At 42.5% G+C, this 23,982-nt stretch overlaps 1 protein-coding gene across 1 annotated transcript in view; it reads right to left on the bottom strand.

Annotated features, from left to right (window-relative positions):
* Nucleotides 1-245: 245 nt before the first annotated feature.
* Nucleotides 246-23,982, bottom strand: part of LOC134206439 (uncharacterized) — a 234,118-nt gene continuing 210,381 nt past the window's right edge. Inside the window, exons 19-21 of the mRNA XM_062682155.1 lie at nt 6,194-6,356; nt 5,873-6,078; nt 246-1,069 (exon numbers count right to left, since the gene is read on the bottom strand). Coding sequence (XP_062538139.1) covers nt 681-1,069; nt 5,873-6,078; nt 6,194-6,356 — 758 coding nt within the window. The 3' untranslated portion in view covers nt 246-680. The remainder of the gene's footprint in view (nt 1,070-5,872; nt 6,079-6,193; nt 6,357-23,982) is intronic.

Genomic DNA, 23,982 nt, shown 5'->3' with positions numbered 1-23,982 from the left:
CCGCTCCCAAAACAAATGGCACCTTTTCGGAAGAGATGCGAAAATAATTCAATTTACTTTTAATTCCATTTCTTTGCCCCGCATTGCGTTCGGTTGTGCCATTCGGTGTTTGCCAATTTATTTCGAGACGAAATTCAGAGACTAACTATGCAGTAACGGTTTAAGCTTGCGGTTCAAGAACCGACGTGGTCAAGACGGGGAGCATGGAACGATGGACATACTTTAAAAAATGTGAACGCTTGTTTTCATTTTTCATCTTTCTTTTGTTTTATTCCTACACAATAGTTCTATAAATTAATTCGGTTACTTATGTAGCTTAACGTTACTCCGCTGTTTTGTTCCTATTCATACAATTTTTTCAGCAAGTCTTTTCGTGTTTCGAGTTGCAATCGTTTTTACTCATTTCGTTCCGCATCGTTATTATGTTCGTTTTTCTCGCTAGTTACCCCCGTTGCGACAGAGAGTTTAAGAGTGGTTGCGGTTTCAGAACAATACAATTAATTTCGAGGATCCGATGTTAGGTCAGCTACCCTCCAGTATTTCTAGGTACAAATTTTTACATCAAGTAACAAATTACACGTTGCTGTTACCATTGAACTGCTACTTTTCTCAAATCAGTAAACAATTAAAACATCATCTAGAGTCACTCGTCAAATCAATTGTGGTATCATAGGTTTTCTTCACTCACTACAGAAGCACCCGTCGTTCGAGTTCTCCTTGATCCAGTCCAGATACTGTGTCACTCTGGTGTACACACCCGGATAGTATGGTCGGGCGCAGCCATTGCCCCAGGACACGACCCCAATCAGTTCGTACCGCTTGTCAGGCCGTTCCGCAATTAGTGGGCCTCCGCTGTCACCTTGGCAGGAATCTTTTTTGCCCTTGCCCAGATATCCGGCGCACATCATGTTATCGGTTATCATCGATGCGGTGTAGTTGGTCTCGCTGCTGCACACATCGTTGGAAAGCACGGGCACTTCGACCTCCTGCAGAATGCACGATGGTTTGCCGTCCTCCTTCAGGGTGCCCCAACCGGTCACCAAGCCGTTCATACCGACGTACGTTTTCACTGAAACACAGACGAGAGGGAAAGCAAATTGGTTATGTTTGGAGCGAACGTTGCTGTAGAAGAGAATACAATAAAAAAGTAACAATGTGCCATCGGCAGCGCCTGGAGGAACCGTTATGAAAAGCGTGCGTAGAATTTCAATCGAGAATACGCGAAAATATGTGTCACTTTTGTTTGGTGGTTAGGTGAAAGTAATGGCAGCGCTTCTAGTTTGGTTTGTATTGATCTGGGTATGGTCAAAAATATCTACATCATCTACATATGTAGGCGCAGTTTTTTTTATTTGTGACTTGCTAAGGAATACACCCAACCGAAAATCAAATTCGCTTTGAATGTATAATTAAACCATTTGAACTATTGAGAGACTGCTTATGTGCCATTTTTGGCCAAAATGAGATTTTTGTATAATCTGAATCCTTGTCCAAAAATACGTACTCTGGCAATTTTTTTTCGGAAATTTATGAAAAATGTTTCAATTGGACTTTTCGAGCTGGAAATTCTTAAGGGTGTTGAGTTGAGCCTAAAGCTATTGATCTGTATCGATGAAATCGAAAGGTGCAAATCTATTAAAAAAAGTTTTTTTGTTGGTTTCTCGGAATTGTGCAAAATGGATGATAACTTTTTTTTCTCAGCCACAACTTCCAGCCAAAGCTTTTCATTTTTAAGCAAAATGGCATTGTTGAGCAATACGTAAAAATTATAGTTCCTATATAATAGAGTACTAAATACAAATTTTGTACATGACGATCGAGTCTAGCAGTTCAAGCTCTTTTTTACAAGGACTTATCCTATGGTGAAGCTTCTGACGAAATTGTTTTGCTAATAAATTAGCATACGGATGACTTCAGCGAATGATTTCAAAGGGAAGTCAAAAATAAATCCTGCGATGAATATTTTATCAGGTCACAGTGATTCTAGATTAAACATATGATTTCCATTATCCTAGTCACATAGATTTTCATTCTACCACATTGTTAACAAGATATGCGGACTATCATGTTTTTGAGACATCCGAGGCCTTTTAATTTTTTTTACAAGAAAGGGTCGTGTAGTCGAAGGTCATTCATGCAACGGCTTTTCGACCGAAATACACTTGGCCGATTAACAAATTAGGCCGAAAGTCATCCCTCTGGAAGTTCCTCCATGAACTTCTCTAAAAATCCTCCAGGAACTTCTCTGTAGATGCACCCATGAACTCCTCTGGAAGTTCCTCCAAGAATTCCTATGGAAGTTCCTCCAAGAACTCCTCTGGAAGTTCCTCCGAGAATGCCTCTGGAAGTTCCACCAGGAATTCCTCTGAAGTTCCACCAGAAATTCCTCCGGAAGTTTCTCCAGGAATTCCTCTGGAAGCTCCTCCAGGAACTACTCTGGAAGATCCTCCAGGAACTTCTCTAAAAATCCTCCAGGAACTTCTCTGTAGATGCATCCATGTGCTCCTCTGGAAGTTCCTCCAAGAACTCCTCTGGAAGTTCCTCCAAAAGCTCCTCTGGAAGTTCCTCTGAGAATTCCTCTGGAAGCTCCACCAGGAATTCCTCTGGAATTTCCACCAGGAACTCCTCCGGAAGTTTCTCTGGACTCCTTCGGAAGTTCCTCGAGGAACTGCTCCGGAAGTTCCTCAAGGAACTCCATCGGAAGTTCCTCCAGAAGTTCCTCCAGGAACTCCTCCGGAAGTTTCTCCAGAAGATCCTCCATGAACTCCTCCGGAAGTTCCTCCAGGAACTCCTCCGGAAGTTCCTCCGGAAGTTCATCCAGGAACTCCTCCAGAAGTTCCTCCGGAAGTTCCTCCAGGAACTCCTCCGGAAGTTCCTCCAGGAACTCCTCCGGAAGTTCCTCCAGGAACTCCTCCGGAGGTTCCTCCAGGAACTCCTCCGGAAGTTCCTCCAGGAACTCCTCCGGAAGTTCCTACAGGAACTCCTCCGGAAGTTCCTCCAGGAACTCCTCCGGAAGTTCCTCCAGGAACTCCTCCGGAAGTTCCTCCAGGAACTCCTCCGGAAGTTCCTCCAGGAACTCCTCCGGAAGTTCCTCCAGGAACTCCTCCGGAAGTTCCTCCAGGAACTCCTCCGGAAGTTCCTCCAGGAACTCCTCCGGAAGTTCCTCCAGGAACTCCTCCGGAAGTTCCTCCAGGAACTCCTCCGGAAGTTCCTCCAGGAACTCCTCCGGAAGTTCCTCCAGGAACTCCTCCGGAAGTTCCTCCAGGAACTCCTCCGGAAGTTCCTCCAGGAACTCCTCCGGAAGTTCCTCCAGGAACTCCTCCGAAGTTCCTCCAGGAACTCCTCCGGAAGTTCCTCCAGGAACTCCTCCGGAAGTTCCTCCAGGAACTCCTCCGGAAGTTCCTCCAGGAACTCCTCCGGAAGTTCCTCCAGGAACTCCTCCGGAAGTTCCTCCAGGAACTCCTCCGGAAGTTCCTCCAGGAACTCCTCCGGAAGTTCCTCCAGGAACTCCTCCGGAAGTTCCTCCAGGAACTCCTCCGGAAGTTCCTCCAGGAACTCCTCCGGAAGTTCCTCCAGGAACTCCTCCGGAAGTTCCTCCAGGAACTCCTCCGGAAGTTCCTCCAGGAACTCTTCCGGAAGTTCCTCCAGAAACTCCTCCGGAAGTTCCTCCAGGAACTCCTCCGGAAGTTCCTCCAGGAACTCCTCCGGAAGTTCCTCCAGGAACTCCTCCGGAAGTTCCTCCAGGAACTCCTCCGGAAGTTCCTCCAGGAACTCCTCCGGAAGTTCCTCCAGGAACTCCTCCGGAAGTTCTTCCAGGAACTCCTCCGGAAGTTCTTCCAGGAACTCTTCCGGAAGTTCCTTCAGGAACTCCTCCGGAAGTTCCTTCAGGAACTCCTCCGGAAGTTCCTCCTGGAACTCCTCCGGAAGTTCCTCCTGGAACTCCTCCGGAAGTTCCTCCTGGAACTCCTCCGGGAGTTCCTCCTGGAACCCCTTCGGGAGTTCCTCCTGGAACCCCTTCGGGAGTTCCTCCTGGAACCCCTTCGGGAGTTCCTCCTGGAACCCCTTCGGGAGTTCCTCCTGGAACCCCTTCGGGAGTTCCTCCTGGAACCCCTTCGGGAGTTCCTCCTGGAAATCCTCCAGGAGTTCCTCCTGGAACTCCTCCTGGAGTTCCTCCTGGAACTCCTCCTGGAGTTCCTCCTGGAACTCCTCCTGGAGTTCCTCCTGGAACTCCTCCTGGAGTTCCTCCTGGAACTCCTCCTGGAGTTCCTCCTGGAACTCCTCCGGGAGTTCCTCCTGGAACTCCTCCGGGAGTTCCTCCTGGAACTCCTCCGGGAGTTCCTCCTGGAACTCCTCCGGAAGTTCCTCCTGGAACTCCTCCGGAAGTTCCTCCTGGAACTCCTCCGGAAGTTCCTCCTGGAACCCCTCCGGAAGTTCCTCCTGGAACTCCTCCGGAAGTTCCTCCTGGAACTCCTCCGGAAGTTCCTCCAAGAATTTCTTCGGTAGTTCTTCCAAAAAAATTCTAGAAATTTATTTCATGAATTCTTCGGGATGTTTCTTTATGAAATCCTTTGGATGTATTTCCAGTAATTCCGCCTGATATTCCTTCAGAAATTCTTAAGGGAATTAAAAAATTAGTATAAATTAGTAGTTTAAGGAAAGTTCATAAGGAATTTCAAAGCAAATATCTCGTTGAAAACTCAATCTAGTTTCAAACAAAATTCTGATATGATTTCAGACGGAAATACTAAAAAACTTCGAATAGGAATTAGCAAGATACAAAGGGATCTTGTGGCCATACAAAAATAATCTTCGTTCAGTTACGAACCATAATATCAATATCGTCGGTAAAACTAAGTAACTGAAACGATCTGCCCATATCAATCCCTGACTTTTATATTGCCTTCTGAAAGCAGTCACGAAAGAGCAACCCCTTGTGGTAATCCTATGCGCAATTCAAAGGGACTTGAGAACGCTTCTAAAACTCTAACTGCGCACATCACTATCGCTTCGACCAACCCTACCAGTTTATGGCTTTCTAAACTTGAATTACATATTTTGAATTACTAAACAGTATGATATGAATTTAATTCACTTTAGATTCCTCCACATGTTTTCAGACCGTTCCTCTGAGACTCAAACTTAGCCTCCGATATTGTTCCTACAGCTCTGTTTTATGATTTTATACTGCCAATCTAAAATGGTGGCCATGCATTCGCCCTGAGATCGCTAAACAAACTTAATGAAACTTTGTTTATTGTAATAAGGTAAATAATTCAATTATATTTGTTTGGGCTTGCTTCCGTTTTCTTTTTAATGTGCAGCCCTAATAAAACACCAGAGTGCTTTTCTCACAGCTTATAATTGTTTTCGACTTCGATGGTGCTTTTGCATTTCAACTAGTACCACTAAATATCACTCTGAGAGTGACCCGCATGGCTAATTTGCTGCATCTGTTTCACACTTTTAAAATGATCAAAGGCATTCGTATAGCACCCGAAAATTTGTTTAATTTTTTATTCCAAAAGGCGTGCCCCTCTACTTCGCTACCGTGTCCAAAAGAAACACTCAACATTTCGCCGGCCAGGTTGTAGCCGGTACATGTGCAAGTGGCTTTGAGCACCCATCAAATTCACACATGTGCTTTCTACCGCACGCGTTCGGTGTGGCGGGCTGCACTTATTACGTGTTGCGATTGCCGACTCGATAAAAAAAATTATTCCCAAACAAACAAAAAACGGCCAATGCAATTAAACAATCAGAAATCTGGAGAAACCGACTCGAGCGTCGCACTCAGGTCTCCGATCGGTCTGGCTCTGGAGGTCTGGAAGAGTGAACAGAGAAAAAGCAAAATACCCATTAAATAGAAACTCACCTGGATCGGTTGGGAGGCAGATTGGCCGAATGAAGTCGGTTATCGGGACACGGTCGTTCAGCCGTAGCAGTGCAATGTCGTTGTCAAAGTTGAGGAAACTAAACTTCTGAGCGATGGCCCGCAGCACGAAGCGGGTCTCCGGCCGGACGGCATCATCACAGCGATTGTGCTCCCCGAACGTCACCTTGATCATGAACCACATAAAGCTGTGCGAAGAGATAAAACAAGTTATGTCAATCAAGCAAATACCGCCGGGCTAGTTTCTGGGCTTGCACCGGCTCGGATTCATGCAGGCGGAGTAAGAGAGGAGAAAATACACACCCTTTGACGCAGTGGGCTGCCGTCAGCACGTAGCGATCGTTGATCAGCATTCCTCCGCAGTAGAACCGATTGAAGTAGCTCAACCGGGCCATCCAAGGAAACTCATTGATCCCCGTTGGCTGGCCACCGACGATTCGTGAAGCATCGTTACGTTCGCCGCAACCTGAAGTTAAAACGAAACAGAGAATAACAATGTGAAATAAAATGCAGTTGATGAAAGATCTGTCACATCAATCATTTAATGGAATGGAACAGTGTAGAGCGATGTTTAGTTGAAAATTAATAATGTTCTAAATTTATTGTGGTTGTGACGTGTTGTATTTTCTCTTTGTCTCTTTGTTCTCATTTGTACATGTACATTCATTCTTCCGATAAAAAAAAGCTTTAAAACGAAAAAGTGCTACTTTATATGGAGATTAAGCAAGCTGATAGTTAAGGTTAGGCGATTTTTGACGTAGGACTACGTCTGTGTTTTCTATATTGGGGTACACTTTACGATTGCGAAAATCTGGGACCGTCACGAAAATATGATAGACTTTAAACTTTAATATCTAAGCCGTTTCTCGATGGATTTTCAATTTTTTTGGACCATTCGATCAAGGATGAGTCAACGCTTCTTTGTATTTATTTGAAAATACTGATTTTCAACTATTTATTATCGATAATTGATAAAAAGTTTAGAAATAGGTAAACTAACCAATCACGTACATGCATCACTAGCACAGACATCAAAAATCAATCACTTGCGGGTTTGGATCTAATCCTCAGTGTGAACAAGATTTTACGCATAGCAGACGCATCAAAGCGATCTTAGCGGAGAGAACACAGCATCACGTAGACGCTATTGACATTTTCAAAGAAAATCAATCGCATTGGTGGTGGTGCTCGATGTGTTGCTGCAGATCATTCAACCTCAACGAACCAGAATTTCATATGAAGAAAAGGTTGACCATAAAAATAGCACTGTGGCGATCCCGCACCGCCAGTGCCGATGCTGAAAATTTATTACAAATTGTGGTGTCAGTTAGTTGGAAAGGAACATTTGGAAAAGAAAATTGGTTCTTCTCAGGACCAACAGTTTATAAAAAGAAAGAGTTAATTGCGAAAATAGACTGTTTCGGTGACATCGGGTTTGGCGTGGTAGCTTGGTTGCTGTTAGTGATCTCATCCATTAAAATTTTCTACATCATCTCCCTCCGACGCGCTATCAAGTTCACTATTTACGATTGAGTTTTGAACTTTGAAGAAAGTTTATTTCGGATCAACATTCTTTTGTATAAAATCCATGAAGACGCCACTTTTGTGAAACTATCTACCTACAGCAACTACCCATTAGTGAACGTCGCTTGGACAGACAGATGTCAAGAGATAATGTTTGGTAATATGAAGAAACTTCGTCTTGAGTCAAATTTCTGTTGTCATTCCTCGCAACAATACGCATCTTAGATAAACAACATCTCATAACCAAATTCAGAATCTTTCGAGAAAGTTTTATTGGATTATTAGAATTCATAATTCTCCGAACGGTCCGTTGTCTGTGGAAACCCGATCGAAATGGCTCGCGCGCGCGGAAAAGCGGCTTTCTTATATCTAATGAAGTAATCCCATTAGCCCCGCCCCTTCATTAATCGTTATGAGTGCACATTATATTTACACCATATCAGCTCACAAAGGGGCGGGGCTTACGGGTTTAATTTATTAGATACAAGAAAGCTGCTGTTCAGCGCGCGCGAGCCATTTTGATCGAGATTCCACAGAAGGCGGTTCGACATTCGATGCAGCGAAGCGGACACAGCAGCACGAAGTGGGTGGCAGTGTGGCAATGCTGCAAATTTGCACAAGCGATTGGATGCAGTTAATTATTGGAGTGGGAATTGGGAAAAGAAAATTGGTTCTTCTCAGGACCAACATTTTACGAAAAGGAAGAGTTAATTGCGAAAATGGACTGTTTCGGTAGCATTGGGTTTGGCGTGGTAGCTTGGTTGCTGTTAGTGATCCCATTCATTAAAATTCACTACATCATCTCCCTCCGACGCGCTATCAAATTCGCTATTTACGATTGATCTCATAACCAAATTCAGAATCATGCGAGAAAATTTAATAGGATTCTTAGAATTTGTCATTCTCCGAACGGTTCCGTTGTCTGCGGAATCCCGATCGAAATGGCTCGCGCGCGCCGAAAAGCAGCTCTCTTATATCTAATTAAGTAATTCCATTAGCCCCGCCCCTTCATTAATCGTTATGAGTGCACATTATATTCACACCCATATCAGTTCACAAAGGGGCGGGGCTAACGGGCTTAATTTATTAAATACAAGAAAGCTGCTGTTCGGCGCGCGCGAGCCATTTTGATCTGGATTCCACAGAGAGCGGTACGACGTTCGATGCAGCGGAGCGGACACAGCAGCACGAAGGAATGGGTGGCAGTGTGGCAATGCTGAAAAATTATTTCACCCTTTGGAGGCTTAGCTAAAAACCATCAAGTGGCGGTCGGACAGTTGCAACGCAAGGTGTCGACAAGCGATTGGATGCAGTTAATTATTGGAGTGGGAGTGGGAATTGGGAAAAGAAAATTGGTTCTTCTCAGGACCAACATTTTATGAAAAGAAAGAGGTAATTGCGAAAATGGACTGTTTCGGTGGCATCGGCGTTTGGCGTGGAAGCTTGGTTTCTGTTAGTGATTGCATCCATTCAAATTTACGGGTTTAATTTATTGAATACAAGAAAGCTGCTTTCCAGCGCTCGACCCATTTTGATCTGGATTCCGCAAAAGGCGGTTTAACCATTTATAAGGCTATACATTATATTGCCACCAACAAATTATATGTTTTTCTGTGTATTAACAAGAGCTCTACTTATTTTTTTCCCATGTAGTGACTATATTTACTACCTAGTAATCCCCCAGATGAATTCGAGCCATAAAAATTGAAAAGTCAATTTGAGAACGGCTTTTTACGAACAGATCGTAAGTTTCGAGTGGAAGATGGATTTCAGTTATAATTCGTTGAAAAATGACGGCAAAGATATACTTTTTCCCATTGGTAATAATTATTTTGAATCTCATGTGCTAGATTATACCGTGATTAGCGTGAAAATTACTTCGCCTTTCTTATATATTTGGATTTTGGATTTTTGACAAAATTGCTTGGGAAAAAAGTGCAAAACAAAATGTTTTTCATTTGTGATACATTTTCCAACTAGGACTCTTCGCTAAAAATGTAACGTGCCTTGTTTTGATTTGTTTTACGTAAAATCTATTTTTTTTAAATCTCATTAATTTTTGCATTTTTCCCCGCTTGCAAGGCAGTGGCAAATAACATTCTCCGACATTGTCTGCAGAATTTCCATCAAAATGGCTCGCGCGCGTCGAAAACCAGCTTTCTTATATCTAATGAAGTTATTCCATTAGCCCCGCCCCTTCATTAATCGTTATGAGTGCACATTTTATTTGTACCCATATCATTCACAAAGGGGCGGGGCTAACGGGCATAATTTATTAAATACAAAAAAGCTGCTGTTCTGCGCGCGCGTGCCGTTTTGATCGGGATTCCACAAAGAGCGGTTTGACATTCGATGCAGCGGAGCGGACACAGCAGCATGAAGGCGTGGGTGTCAGTGGCTATGCGGAAAATTTATTCCAAATTTTGGAGGCTTAGCGAAAAATCATAAAGTGGCAGTCGGACAGTTTCACCGCAAGGTGCCTTCAAGCGTTTTGGATGCAATTAGTTATTGGAAAGTCGCATTGGGAAATGAAAATGGTTCTTCTCAGGACCAACAGTTTATGGAAGAAAGAGTTAACTGGGAAAATGGATTGCTTCGGTGGCATCGGGTTTGGCGTGGTAGCTTGGTTGCTGTTAGTGATTCCATCCATTCAAATTTACTGCATCTTCTCCCTTCGAGACGCTATCAAATTTGCTATTTACGATTGAGTTTTGTACTTTGAAGAAAGATTATTTCGGATAGTCGGATCAACCTTCTTTTGTATAAAATGTTGGCTTTTGTATAAAATCAATGAAGACGCTACCTCAGTGGAAACTATCTACAGCAACCAGCCATCGGTGAACGTCGCGTCGCTCGGACAGACAGATGCTAAGAGATAATGTTTTGTAATATGAAGAAGCTTCGTCTTGAGTAAAATTTCTGTTGTTATTCCTCGCAACAAAACGCATCTTAGATAAACAACATCTCATACCCAATTCAGAATCTTGCGAGAAAATTTCATAAGATTCTTAGAGCTTGCCATTCTCCAAACGGTATGTTGTCTGCTGAATCCCGATCAAAATGACTCGCACGCGTAGTAGTAGTAAAATCCTTCTTTATTTAAACATTTTATTTAAACATCTTGTTTTGATTTGTTTTACGTAAAACCTAATTTTTTAAAATCTCATTATTTTTTGCATTTTTTCCCGCTTGCAAGGCAGTGGCAAATAACATTCTCCGACATTGTCTGCGAAATTTCCATCAAAATGGCTCGCGCGCGCCGAAAACCAGCTTTCTTATATCTAATGAAGTAATTCCATTAGCCCCGTCCCTTCATTAATCGTTATGAGTGCACATTTTATTTACACCCATATCAGCACACAAGGGGGAGGGGCTAACGGGTTTAATCTATTGAATACAAGAAAGCTGCTGTCCGGCGCGCGCGAGCCATTTTGATTCTAGCGGTTTGACATTCGAGTTTGTGGGTCTCCAGTAGCCTTGCGAGCAAAGGCGTAGGATTGCCAATCCGGAGATGGCGAGTTCGATTCTCGGTCCGGTCTAGGATGTTTTCGGGTTGGAAACATTCTCGACACCCTGGGCATAGTGTATCCATTGTACTTGCCACACAAGATACATACTCATGCAATGGCGGGCATAGAAAAGCTTTCAATTAATAACTGAGGAAATGCTAATAGAATACTAAGTTGAAAAGCTAGGCCAAGTTCCAGTTGGAATGTAGAGCCATTGAAGAAGAAGAAGAAGAAGACATTCGAGTAGCGGAACGGACACAGCAGCACGAAGGAGTGAGTGGCAGTGTGGCAATGCTGAAAATTTATTTCAAATTTTAGAGGCTGAGCGAAAAATCATCAAGTGGCGGTCGGACAGTTGCAATGCAAGCGACAAGCGATTAGATGCAGTTAGTCATTGGAAAGGCCCATTGGGAAAAGAAAATTGGTTCTTCTCAGGACCAGCATTTTATGGAAAGAAAGAGTTAATTGCGAAAATGGATTGTTTTGGGCGGCATCTGGTTTAGCGTGGTAGCTTGGTTGATGTTAGTGATTCCATGCAATTAATTTGAAATTGCATCATCTCCCTCCGTCGCGCTATCAAATTTGCTAGTTACGATTGAGTTTTGCACTTTAAAAAAAGTTCATATCGGTGTAGAGGATTAGCATAACAATAAAATAAAACGAAAATAACTGTACCTTGACTTACCGTTTGCTTATTTACGTACAGACCTATACAGCTAGATAGAAGTAATGAAAAAGAATCGAACGAACTAGAGACAAAACAAAGTATGAAAAATTGACGACGAAAAGTTGACAGCTCTACAATCGTTCCGAAAACCAGAGAATTGCAGTGAAGTAAAAAGTTTTCTTGGATTGGTGACGTTCATTGACCGATTCATCATAAACAGAGCAGATAAGACGGAAAATCTTAGAGCGTTAGCTAATGCTAATCACTTCTACTGGACTGGACAAGAAGAACAAGAGTTTCGGTATCTTCAGGAAGCTGCACTTAACACTATAAAGACACTTGGATACTATAGTCCAACAGATGCTATAGAATTGTACGTAGACGCTTCTCCTATTGGTCTCGGTGCGGTATTGGTGCAGTTCAACGAAGCTGGCGTACCGAGAGTTATTGCATGTGCTTCAAAGTCGTTAACTCCCAACGAGAAGAAATACCCACATGCACATAAAGAAGCATTGGCCGTCGTCTGGGGCGTAGAACGATTCGCTTCCTACCTTTTGAGTAGAACCTTCATCATAAGAACCGATGCGGAAGCAAACGAGTACATTTTTGGGTCCAAATTTCGTATCGGCAGACGAGCCATCGCTAGGGCAGACGCATGGGCCCTCCGGCTACAACCATATGACTTTAAGATGAAAAGAATTCCAGGGCAGTCAAACGTAGCAGATGCCTTATCAAGATTAATAAAGCAATCAAAAAAAGCAATTCCCTTCGAGGAGGATGACGAAAACCATTTCTTGTTTTCGATTGACACAGGTTCCTTGGATGTAACATGGGAAGAAATTGAAGTCGACTCCGAGAACGACGAGGAGCTTAAATTACTACACGATGCTATCGAGCTTGATCAATGGCCTCCAGAGCTCCGTAAATTCGAAGCTAGATAGAAGTAATGAAAAAGAATCGAACGAACTAGAGACAAAACAAAGTATGAAAAATTGACATTTTCTCCGATTGCTGTGATTCGGGTAAATATGGTTTTAGCATTGAGCGTCCTTGACTTTTGAATGGAACAGAATGGAAAAGAAATTATGTGTAGGGTTGATGTCTTAGATGAGCTTTTGACGTTAAAGGTAAAATAAATCACTAAGGAAAGGGACAATAGTGTGCGAAGTAATTCTATATACAGATACATTATTTTAATTGTATGTGTGTGCGCAGGATGAGTTTGAGCTGAAAATAAGTTGTGTTCTTCTACAAATTGATCTTGAAAATTAGACCAATACAAAGGTAAATCATCCGATCGGGATTAAAATATGAAAGAGTGAGTGAGAAAGGAGGTAGAGAGAGTTGATGAATTGAGTACGTGAGCACATCATCGTCATTCAGAAATCTAGTTTTGGAGCGTACAGTCGATTTCTCCTAATCTTCGGAATTTGAAAAATGGACGGTGAAAATTTGGATATTTACCACAATCGGATTGTCGGATCAACCTTCTTTTGTATGCATAAAGACCTTTTTGGAGGACACCATCCTCAAAAATGGCTGAAATAAAGGAGAAATAAGCAGAATCAGAAGTGGCGTGAAATCAAACGCAAATATATTTATTTGAAACGTTTGGTTTTCGCCCGCGATGTAAGCGTACGTGGCAAAGTAAGGATTGTGATGTCCCCGACTGAAAGCCAGTCGAGTGGCTTCAGCGGCCGATGAGTCATGTTAATTCCACGGTTAGAGACTCAAAGTCCATCCAACTGGGAACAACTATTCAACTTCTTGATTCAGTTGGCCTCCGAGCAGTTTGCTCAATGTTAATAAAACGACACAAATTATTATGGCAAATACCATCAATTTTGAATAGCTACGTAGTCCTACGTCACCTTTGCGTACAACCCGATTGGGCTGCACCTTTGAGTTTTTTAAAATAATTTCTCATTGAAAATTTGTAATATTAAATAAGGTGACTTGCACCCTTTTGAGACTGCCCAAAATATTGGCCTGTATAATGGAAAGAAGCATCCTATACGGGTCTTCACAAGTTCCTATGTCACGGCAAGGTTGCGCACTTACAAATACGTGCATAAAAGCATATAACTGAAAGGAATTCAAGCAAACGTGGGACTGTTAATAATTTGATTTGCTTATTTGATTTGGTTTCCAATTAAAAATTGTCATATCTGGTTAAAAGTTATAGCCAAAATATTTTGACCTAATAATCCATACGTTAGTAAAAAGAAAATTAAAAATAAAAAGTTGATGGGATTTTTCTTTAATGCTTTTTGGCGATGATCGTGAGATAATAAAAAGAACAGGCCCCCTTTGTGTTCACTTCCATGCCATTTCTCGTTGTAATGGACCTCTAAGTATTTAATGCCATAACGCATTCGCGAGGAACGAGTCTAATAATTATCAAATGAACCATTCACGGAACAACGAAAGGAGTGATACCCTAATAAACTCTTAAGAGACTCATACACACTGTTGAACAACTTTGGAAGAATGAGCCAATCAATCAATTATCTCAATTTTGTGGGCGGTCGGGTAGATTTCTGAACTAAGAGTAAACTGGCAGATGAGTAGCAGAGATTACGTCAATGCTATATTTATTACCGTGTTATGAATGAAGTAGGAATGCAAAGAGGAAACATGGGCAGAGAATTAAAGAAAGAACCTATTATCGTGGCGGGTGGGTATTCATCACTGTTACGGGAAGTGTAGTAAAGTTATGATAACAGTACAAATGTACAGTAACTGATGTGTAAACTCGTAACTCTTCAAAATAAATGATAAAACCTATCATGAAGCATTTTTAATCAAGATAAGAAGTCGAAATCACGATGAGGAGAAGTTGATATTCTAACAGAGTTATCATAAGAAGAAACTGCTATTCGTTCCCAAATAGATTTTTTTTTGTTTGAACGAGAAAATTATTCTTTACTCAGTTACTTACTATTACTCAGTCGCTTTCAACCAAATATTTCAAGCATATTCTTAAAATCAAGTGACTTAGTTGGAATGCGACTGAGTAGCAAGCGTTGAGGGCGGGAATACATGTGCTATCCAAAAAGTTCTTCTCCTTATGTATTAGTATGGCCGAGATACTTTTTCTTATAAACAAAAAGCATCGATTTCAAATCCCGAATTCGAAGAAAGTAAGACTGTCGTTGATTACTGAAAGTGAAATGCCGGTACAATTATCTGGAGTGCAAGTTTTTCCTTGTTTCACATACATGAAATCGCAAAACCGCCTTATTAACCAGATGCATAGAAAATTGAAAAAAAACTTATGCGTATGTGGGTGGTGAAGAAAAGTAATCATCTTAGAAGAGAGCCGAACTGACTTGATGCCGAATTGATTGAAGAAATAAAGCGATGAGCTATACGTAGGATGGCGCTTTCATTAAAGTTTCTGGAACAAAAGTAATTCATTATGAAGAGAGTAACCCAGTTTTCTCGTTTGAACTTGATGTCAATAGAAAATGTTGGAAATCCGCCACTTTCGCCACTTTGATATTTTGATATTTCAGAGAGTTTAAAGATCGATCAATTAATTCAAGATAAGCTTTTTGTGATCCATACATCGAAGACGTTCACCAAAAGACAAAAAAAAAAATGAATGTTTACTCCAGAAAGAGGATGAAGCCGAGACGAGCCAGCCTTGGGCTGAGAGTCTCGCTAATAAAGACAGAAAAAGGATGAAGCTAAAAGGTATACATTTTTACGCTCTTCCTTGAGGATTGGTGCTCACTAAATATAGAGTTATTATCACACGCTCTGTAGTTTCAATTTAAAAGCAACATGTCATATTTCTTTTGTTATCATAGCAATTCAAATGTTCTAATTGACAACCAGGCGATAAAGTTACATTCTGTTACTGTATTTGGTTTGCTTTTCTCGTACTAAGTACGGGTAAAGGCTATATTATATTCGCTCAGAACCCAAACTTTTGAAGAACCTGAGAGCCATAGTGAAGTGATATATACCAATCGACGCAGTTCAACGAATTGAGGTGATTTCTGTGTGTATGTGTGTTTGTCTGAGCGCAAAAAAGTCTAGCTCACTTTTTGGGCACTTGCCCTCACACGAGTTGCATTCCACTGGAAATCCTGTCCCATTGTTTCCTATTGAAAATTAGCCGGGTTGGACTATAGGCTTTGAAGCTATGACCAAAATACAATCTTTTTAAACCAAAATGCGTAAAAAACTTTGGGCACTTATTTTCAATCGATTTGCTCATTCATTGGTTTCATTCGACTTGGAATCCTGTCCCATTGTTTTTGGCCAGATCGCACCAGGGGCTTGGAAGTTATGACTAAAATACATTTTTTTAAACCGAAAACGCGTAAAAAAGTCTAGCTCACTTTGTGTGCACTTATCCTTAACCGATTTGCTCGCAACAAGATGCATTCGACTGGGATGCGAATGGGACTATGATTGATTGGGATCGATTGAATATTCACCTGGGCTTGGACGCTATGGCTAAAATATTATGTTTGCGTTACTCGTATACTAAGTATACGTAAAGGCTATATTTCCCATTGTTTCTTATTGGAAATTGGGCAAATATTTTATAGGAGGCTCGTAAACTCATTTTTCATTCGTAAAATGTATTTCAAACATTCACTTATTTTTAGGACACTTATGGGCTAAACACGCACGCAAACGTATTTATTGTGTTTGGTCCGTTAGTCTTAACCTATTTACTTACAACAAGTTCTTACATTATTCCTGTTTCATTGTATTCTATTAGAAATGGGCCATATCGGACTATGGGCTTAGAAGTTTAATAAATATATTTTTTGCAATTCTTGATCATAATACCTGGTTTACAGTTCGCGTTTGAGTAATAAAACGGCCTACTTTTCCATACCATTATGCAACTCAAATGAGTGGCATAAAATCCATTATAACACTCATTTGGGTTCTATAATGAAAAACCAACATCAGATTCAGAACAGAAGTTACATGATTACATTTTGTTGAATTAGTTTGGGTAAGTGTGCAAATAAAGTGTTCTCTGCGTCGCCTAATAAATGAAATATGTATGTAGTTTGATGGACATGACATCAAAATTTTTTAAAGGCAAGTTCATCTACGCTTCATGGTTTGCCGAACTATATAATGTGGCACGATAACATGGCATATGATTGTTCTCTTCAGCAACATGATTTATTAGCAAGAATGATCATGTGAAGTTAATTAAAATTTACTTTTTTGGAAAAGATGTTTAATTTTGATACACATAGTTAAGTTTGCCATCTTAGGGTGTTTTTAAGAGATATTGCGAAAAAAGATTCGGCTGCCGGTGGGACTTGAACCCACACTATTCCATTTAGTACACGGACGTATTACCAATTATACAACAGCTGCCCTTGCGAGAAGTTGTTCCATAACCAGCTAATAACGATGGGATATCAGTCAATTCCCCGTATCTATCGAATCTGCTTTGGCAACATTTCACACCCTGTTCTCTCTACCCAACTATGTGTATCAGAATTGAACAACAGTCGGTTTTTTCGCAATATCTCTTAAAAACACCCTAAGATGGCAAACTTAACTATGTGTATCAAAATTAAACATCTTTTCCAAAAAAAGAAAAAATCTGACTTCCCTCACAAGTCATCAATCAAGAAAAAGAGAAACGATGATACCCTGCAGTATCACACACCGCTGCTGGTCGGACGCTCGGTGGCAAGCGAGCCTCTATTGTCGTTGCAGAAGCAAACCCGCCTCAATACGACAAATAGAAGCACATGTTTGTGATTCAAACGCAACCGACTGTTGTTCAATTCTGATACACATAGTTGGGTAGAGAGAACAGGGTGTGAAATGTTGCCAAAGCAGATTCGATAGATACGGGGAATTGACTGATATCCCATCGTTATTAGCTGGTTATGGAACAACTTCTCGCAAGGGCAGCTGTTGTATAATTGGTAATACGTCCGTGTACTAAATGGAATAGTGTGGGTTCAAGTCCCACCGGCAGCCGAATCTTTTTTCGCAATATCTCTTAAAAACACCCTAAGATGGCAAACTTAACTATGTGTATCAAAATTAAACATCTTTTCCAAAAAAAAAGAAAAAATCTGACTTCCCTCACAAGTCATCAATCAAGAAAATAAAATTAAAATTTACATTTTTAGTACAGATTTATCATATTAAAGCCCATTTTTCATCATTGTAAAAAACAACTTACAACTCATGCTGAACGGCAAATGCTGGGTAAAGCGTACCATTGGTACTTCGCGTACCTGGAGGAATAAAATAGACCCCATCTTGCGGTCCTTAGCATCTTACCCAGCAACTCCTATCCCTACCTCCCCGTGGTGCTGGCCGGGATACGAGCAACCTTAGGGAAGATCGGGTAACCAACCCCGGTGGGAACTATGGTCGTATGCTGACAGGGAAGGGGGGGTTTGCTCCTCTCCGGAGGTGCAAATCTTACTGAGCGTCTGTTCTCCATGTCAGGATCGGCTCACAACAGCGTCTGTTCTCCATGTTAGGGGCGGCTGATTATCGCCCCTGCGACGAAAAGGGACTAGCGATTGGAAACTCGGTTCGTGGAACTGCAAATCTCTCAACTTCATCGGGAGCACACGCATACTCGCCGATGTGCTCAAGGACCGTGGATTCGGCATAGTAGCGCTGCAGGAGGTTTGTTGGAAGGGATCAATGGTGCAAACGTTTAGAGGTAATCATACCATCTACCAGTCAGACCGCATAGTGCTTTCGTGCTGTGCGGTTCTTTCTCTCTTTGCGGAAGGAAGTTTTTAATACTACCCGAAGCTATTTTAATTTCAACGGTGCTTCTTAGCGCTATTTGTACCCACTGATCCCGTTACGATCTTTGCAAGAACCCGTGCCTTCGTTTTACGTTGGACCAGTTTGCGGAAGTAAAATTCCGACAAGCGGTGGTAATCCTGCAGGGACACCGTTCTGGGAAAAAACCTCTTAGAAGGTCACGTCTCCACGCTCAGCAATGAGTATTAACAAAAACAAGAGGAAGGGGGAATCTCTGAATTCTCCACTTCCTTCAAAGAAACAAGGTTTCAAGACCGTCCTGCCCAAGCGCGGAAAAAATAGAAGGAAGCTGGAGACTTCAGATATTTCTTCTAAATTTAATGTTGACATTGTTTCTTCTCCTATCGAACTGAGCAATCAGTTCGATTTGATTAATGATGAAATTGAGCAAATCGAATCTACTTTTAGCCCAGGTGATTCGATTCATGCGAAGAAACCAAGGATTCCGCCAATTATGGTATCTGTTGCCGAGTTTTCTGGCTTTAGGAATGAAATCTTGAGTAACCTTCAGGGGATCAAGGTTTCATTTCAGATTGCTAGGAAGGGTGACTGCCGCGTTTTGCCGGGATCCTTTGACGATCGCAAACGTCTTCTTCAGTATTTAACTGAGAAGCGCCATAAATTCTTCACATACGACGACAAAACTGAGCGATTGTTCAAAGTCGTCTTGAAAGGTCTCCCCAGTGATGACAAATCACTGGATGTGATTAAAATTGAAATTTCTCAATTACTTGGATTTTCACCAGTCCAAGTAATTAAGATGAAAAGAAATCCACTCTGGTACTTCCCAGAGGGTATTTCTCAAGAATTTTATTTAGTTCATTTTAACAAAAGTGAACTAAATAATATGAAAAGTTTGAAAAGGCCTGTATTATGTCTCATGTCCGTGTTACATGAGAACATTTCCGCAGGCCTGGGGAAATTTCCAAACCCTACCCAGTGCCGTAAGTGCCAAAAGTGGGGTCATGGAACCAAACATTGTCACATGGATGCTAAATGCATGATTTGTGGTGGAACCTCTCACGCCAAGGACGCATGTCCTGTGAGAGAAGATTCCAATAAATTTAAATGTGCAAATTGTGGGGGCAATCATAAATCCAATTTCTGGGAATGCCCTTCACGCAAAAAAGTTTTGAATTCCCGTGCAAAATTGATGACGGGAAATTCCAATCGGATCCAAGATTCGACGGGTAGAAATTTATCAAACGCTCAAACTTCGAAACCGGTTACCGGTCGAGCAATTCATACCCACCACAATTCACAAACAAATTTTGCCGCTCGTCAGCGGGTAGCAAGCACTTCAGTAAATTCCAATTTTTCCAATGTACCTACGTATGCACACATCGCTGCTGGTAGACCAAATTTCTCATCTCAAAATGAGGTTTATACCCATGTCCCAACGGAAAATAATGGTCATGTTACCGATTCAGGTAGCATGACTGCTTCCGATTTTGATTTTTTAACGGAACAATTGCCAAACGCCAAAGTTGTTAAGAAAATTATTTTTGAGCTTTTTAGTGGAATGTCTTCACTTGTCATAAGACGAGTTAGTACAATCCCATTGAATTCCACCACTTAAGTGGTGGAATTCAATGGGATTGTACTAACTCGTCTTATGACAAGCCAAAGTTGTTCCAATTTTGAAGCCGGACAAAAATCCAGCTGAGGCTTCTAGTTATCGCTCAATCAGTTTGCTTTCTTCAATAAGCAAACTGTTCGAAAAGATTATTTTAGCATTTGACAGTGTTTGGCATGAAGGATTGATTGTAAAATTGATGAATTTTAATTTTCCTCTGTACATCATTAAACTGATCCAAAATTATTTATCAGATCGCTCACTGCAGGTAAACTACCAGAATACTAAATCTGATAGATTACCTGTAAGGGCTGGTGTCCCCCAAGGCAGCATACTGGGGCCCATATTGTATAACATTTTTACTTCTGACTTACCTGATTTACCCCGAGCAGCACAAGCCAGACAAAAATGGTTGCCGCAACTTGATTATGACTGAATCCGGTCACATATATGTTGCAATAACCAATATGGAACATGTGTGCTGCTAGGGACCACCAGGGTGTCAAAAATCTTTGTTTGCAGATGACACGGGCCTTTCAGCCAAAGGGCGAAGCCTTCGTGTCATTTGTAGTAGATTGCAAAAAAGTTTGGATATTTTCTCCACTTACTTGCAAAAATGGAAAATTTCCCCGAATGCTTCCAAAACTCAGCTTATAATTTTCCCACATAAGCCGAGAGCTTCTTATTTGAAACCTTCTAGCAGACATATTGTCACTATGAATGGGGTTCCAATGGGGTTGAATATATATATCCACTTATAAACAGAAAATCAAAACTTTGTCTTAAGAACAAACTTTTGATTTACAAACAAATTTTTAGACCTGCAATGTTGTATGCTGTGCCAATATGGGCTAGTTGTTGCAATACCAGAAAGAAGGCACTCCAGAGGATTCAAAATAAATTTTTGAAAATGATTCTGAAGTTGCCTCCGTGGTATAGTACCAATGAACTTCATAGAATTTCTAATATTGAGACATTGCAACAAATGTCCAACAAAATAATTTCCAATTTTAGACAAAAATCGTTGCAATCTTCTATTGCAACGATCAACTCCTTGTACCCTTAGATTAAATAGGTTAAGATTAGTTTACGTTGAAAACATTGTAATTCCTACATGGTTCAATTCAACCAGAGGAAAACATTCTAACTGCCAGAGGCAATTGAAATGTATTAATAATAACTAAAAGCGTAACATAGCAAATAAGGATGATAGTGTTAAGAAAACACGGAACACCTAGTCTAAGAGATGAATGCATGTATTAGATAATTAGCAATTAAAATTAGTTTAAAAAAAAAATAAAAAAATAAAATAAAAATACCATCTACCAGAGCTGCGGCAACACACACGAGATGGGAACAGCTTTCATAGTGATGGGCGATATGCAAAGGCGTGTGATCGGGTGGTGGCCGATCAATGAAAGAATGTGCAGGTTGAGGATCAAAGGCCGGTTCTTCAACTTCAGCATAATCAACGTCCATAGCCCACACTCCGGAAGCACTGATGATGATAAGGACGCATTCTACGCGCAGCTGGAACGTGAGTACGACAGCTGCCCAAGCCACGACGTCAAAATCATCATAGGAGATTTGAACGCTCAGGTTGGCCAAGAGGAGGAGTTTAGACCGACTATTGGAAAGTTCAGCGCTCACCGGCTGACGAACGAAAACGGCCTACGACTAATTCATTTCGCCGCCTCCAAGAATATGGCCATTCGCAGCACCTACTTCCAACACAGCCTCCCGTATCGGTACACCTGGAGATCACCACTGCAGACAGAATCACAAATCGACCACGTTCTGATTGATGGACGGCCCTTCTCCGACATTATCGACGTCAGGACATATCGTGGCGCTAACATCGACTCTGACTACTATCTGGTGATGTTTAAACTGCGCCCAAAACTATCCGTCATCAACAATGTTCGGTACCGACGACCGCCGCGGTACGACCTAGAGCGACTAAAGCAACCTGATGTCGCCACTGCATACGCGCAGTATCTCGAGGCAGCGTTGCCGGAAGAGGGTGAGCTCGATGGGGCCCCTCTTTAGGACTGCTGGAATACAGTCAAAGCAGCCATTAACGATGCAGCGGAGAACAACGTCGGGTATATGGGTCGAAGTCGACGGAACGATTGGTTCGACGATGAGTGCAGACAGATTCTGGAGGAGAAGGACGCAGCGCGGGCGGTCGCGCTGCAGCAAGGTACCCGGCAGAACGTGGAACGTTATAGACGGAAGCGGAGACAGCAGACCCGCCTTTTTCAGGAGAAGAAACGCCGCCTGGAAGAAGCGGAGTGTGAGGAGATGGAACAGCTGTGCCGTTCTCAAGAAACACGCAAGTTCTATCTGAAGCTCAACGCATCCCGCAAAGGCTTCGTGCCGCGAGCCGAAATGTGCCGGGATAAGGATGGGAGCATCTTGACGGACGAACGCGTGGTGATCGAAAGGTGGAAGCAGCACTACGAGGAACATTTGAATGGCGCTGAGAGTACAGGCAGTGAAAGTCAAGGCAGCGGAGGAGATGGCTACGTCAGTTCAGCGGACAATGGAAGCCAACCAGCCCCCACCTTGAGGGAAGTTAAGGATGCCATTCAACAGCTAAAGACTAATAAAGCAGCTGGTAAGGATGGTATCGGAGCTGAGCTCATCAAGATGGCCCCGGAAAAGCTGGCCACTTGCCTGCACAAACTGATAGTCAGAATCTGGGAAACCGAACAGCTACCGGAGGAGTGGAAGGAAGGGGTTATATGCCCCATCTACAAGAAAGGCGACAAACTGGAGTGTGAGAACTTTCGAGCGATCACCATTCTTAATGCCGCCTACAAAGTGATATCCCAGATCATCTTCCGTCATCTGTCACCATTAGTGAACGAGTTCGTGGGAAGTTATCAAGCCGGCTTCGTTGACGGCCGCTCGACAACGGACCAGATCTTTATTGTACGGCAAATCCTTCAAAAATGCCGTGAATATCAGGTCCCAACGCACCATCTGTTCGTTGATTTCAAGGCGGCATACGACAGTATAGACCGCGTAGAGCTATGGAAAATTATGGACGAGAACAGCTTCCCTGGGAAGCTTACCAGACTGATCAAAGCAACGGTGGATGGTGGGCAAAACTGTGTGAAGATTTCGGGCGAACACTCCAGTTCGTTCGAATCGCGCCGGGGACTAAGACAAGGTGATGGACTTTCGTGCCTGTTGTTCAACATTGCGCTAGAAGGTGTCATGCGGAGAGCCGGGTGTAACAGCCGGGGTACGATTTTCAACAGATCCAGTCAATTTATTTGCTTCGGATGACATGGACATTGTCGGCCGAACATTTGCAAAGGTGGCAGATCTGTACACCCGCCTGAAACGTGAAGCAACAAAAGTTGGACTGGTGGTGAATGCGTCAAAGACAAAGTACATGCTTGTGGGCGGAACCGAGCGCGACAGGGCCCGCCTGGGAAGCAGTGTTACGATAGACGGGGATACCTTCGAGGTGGTCGAGGAATTCGTCTACCTCGGATCCTTGCTAACGGCTGACAACAACGTTAGTCGTGAAATACAAAGGTGCATCATCTGTGGAAGTCGGGCCTACTACGGGCTCCAGAAGAAACTGCGGTCGAAAAAGATTCGCCACCGCACCAAATGTGTCATGTACAAGACGCTTATAAGACCGGTTGTCCTGTACGGACACGAAACATGGACAATGCTCGAGGAGGACTTGCAAGCACTAGGAGTATTCGAGATACGGGTGCTTAGGACCATCTTTGGCGGTGTGCAAAAAGACGGTGTGTGGCGGCGAAGAATGAAGCATGAGCTCGCCCAACTCTACGGCGAACCCAGTATCCAGAAGGTAGCTAAAGCCGGAAGGGTACGATGGGCAGCACATGTTGCAAGAATGCCGGACAGCAACCCTGCATCGCTTCTGATCCGGCAGGTACGAGACGGCGTGGAGCGCAGCGAGCGAGATGGGCAGACCAGGTGCAAAACGACTTGGCGAGCGTGGGGCGTATCCGAGGATGGAGAGATGCGGCCTCGA

This window comes from Armigeres subalbatus, chromosome 1, assembly GCF_024139115.2.
Source record: "Armigeres subalbatus isolate Guangzhou_Male chromosome 1, GZ_Asu_2, whole genome shotgun sequence".
In the NCBI taxonomy this organism is placed as follows: domain Eukaryota; kingdom Metazoa; phylum Arthropoda; class Insecta; order Diptera; family Culicidae; genus Armigeres; species Armigeres subalbatus.
Note: the sequence above shows the minus strand (reverse complement) of the source record. Positions and strands in the feature narration are given on the sequence as shown.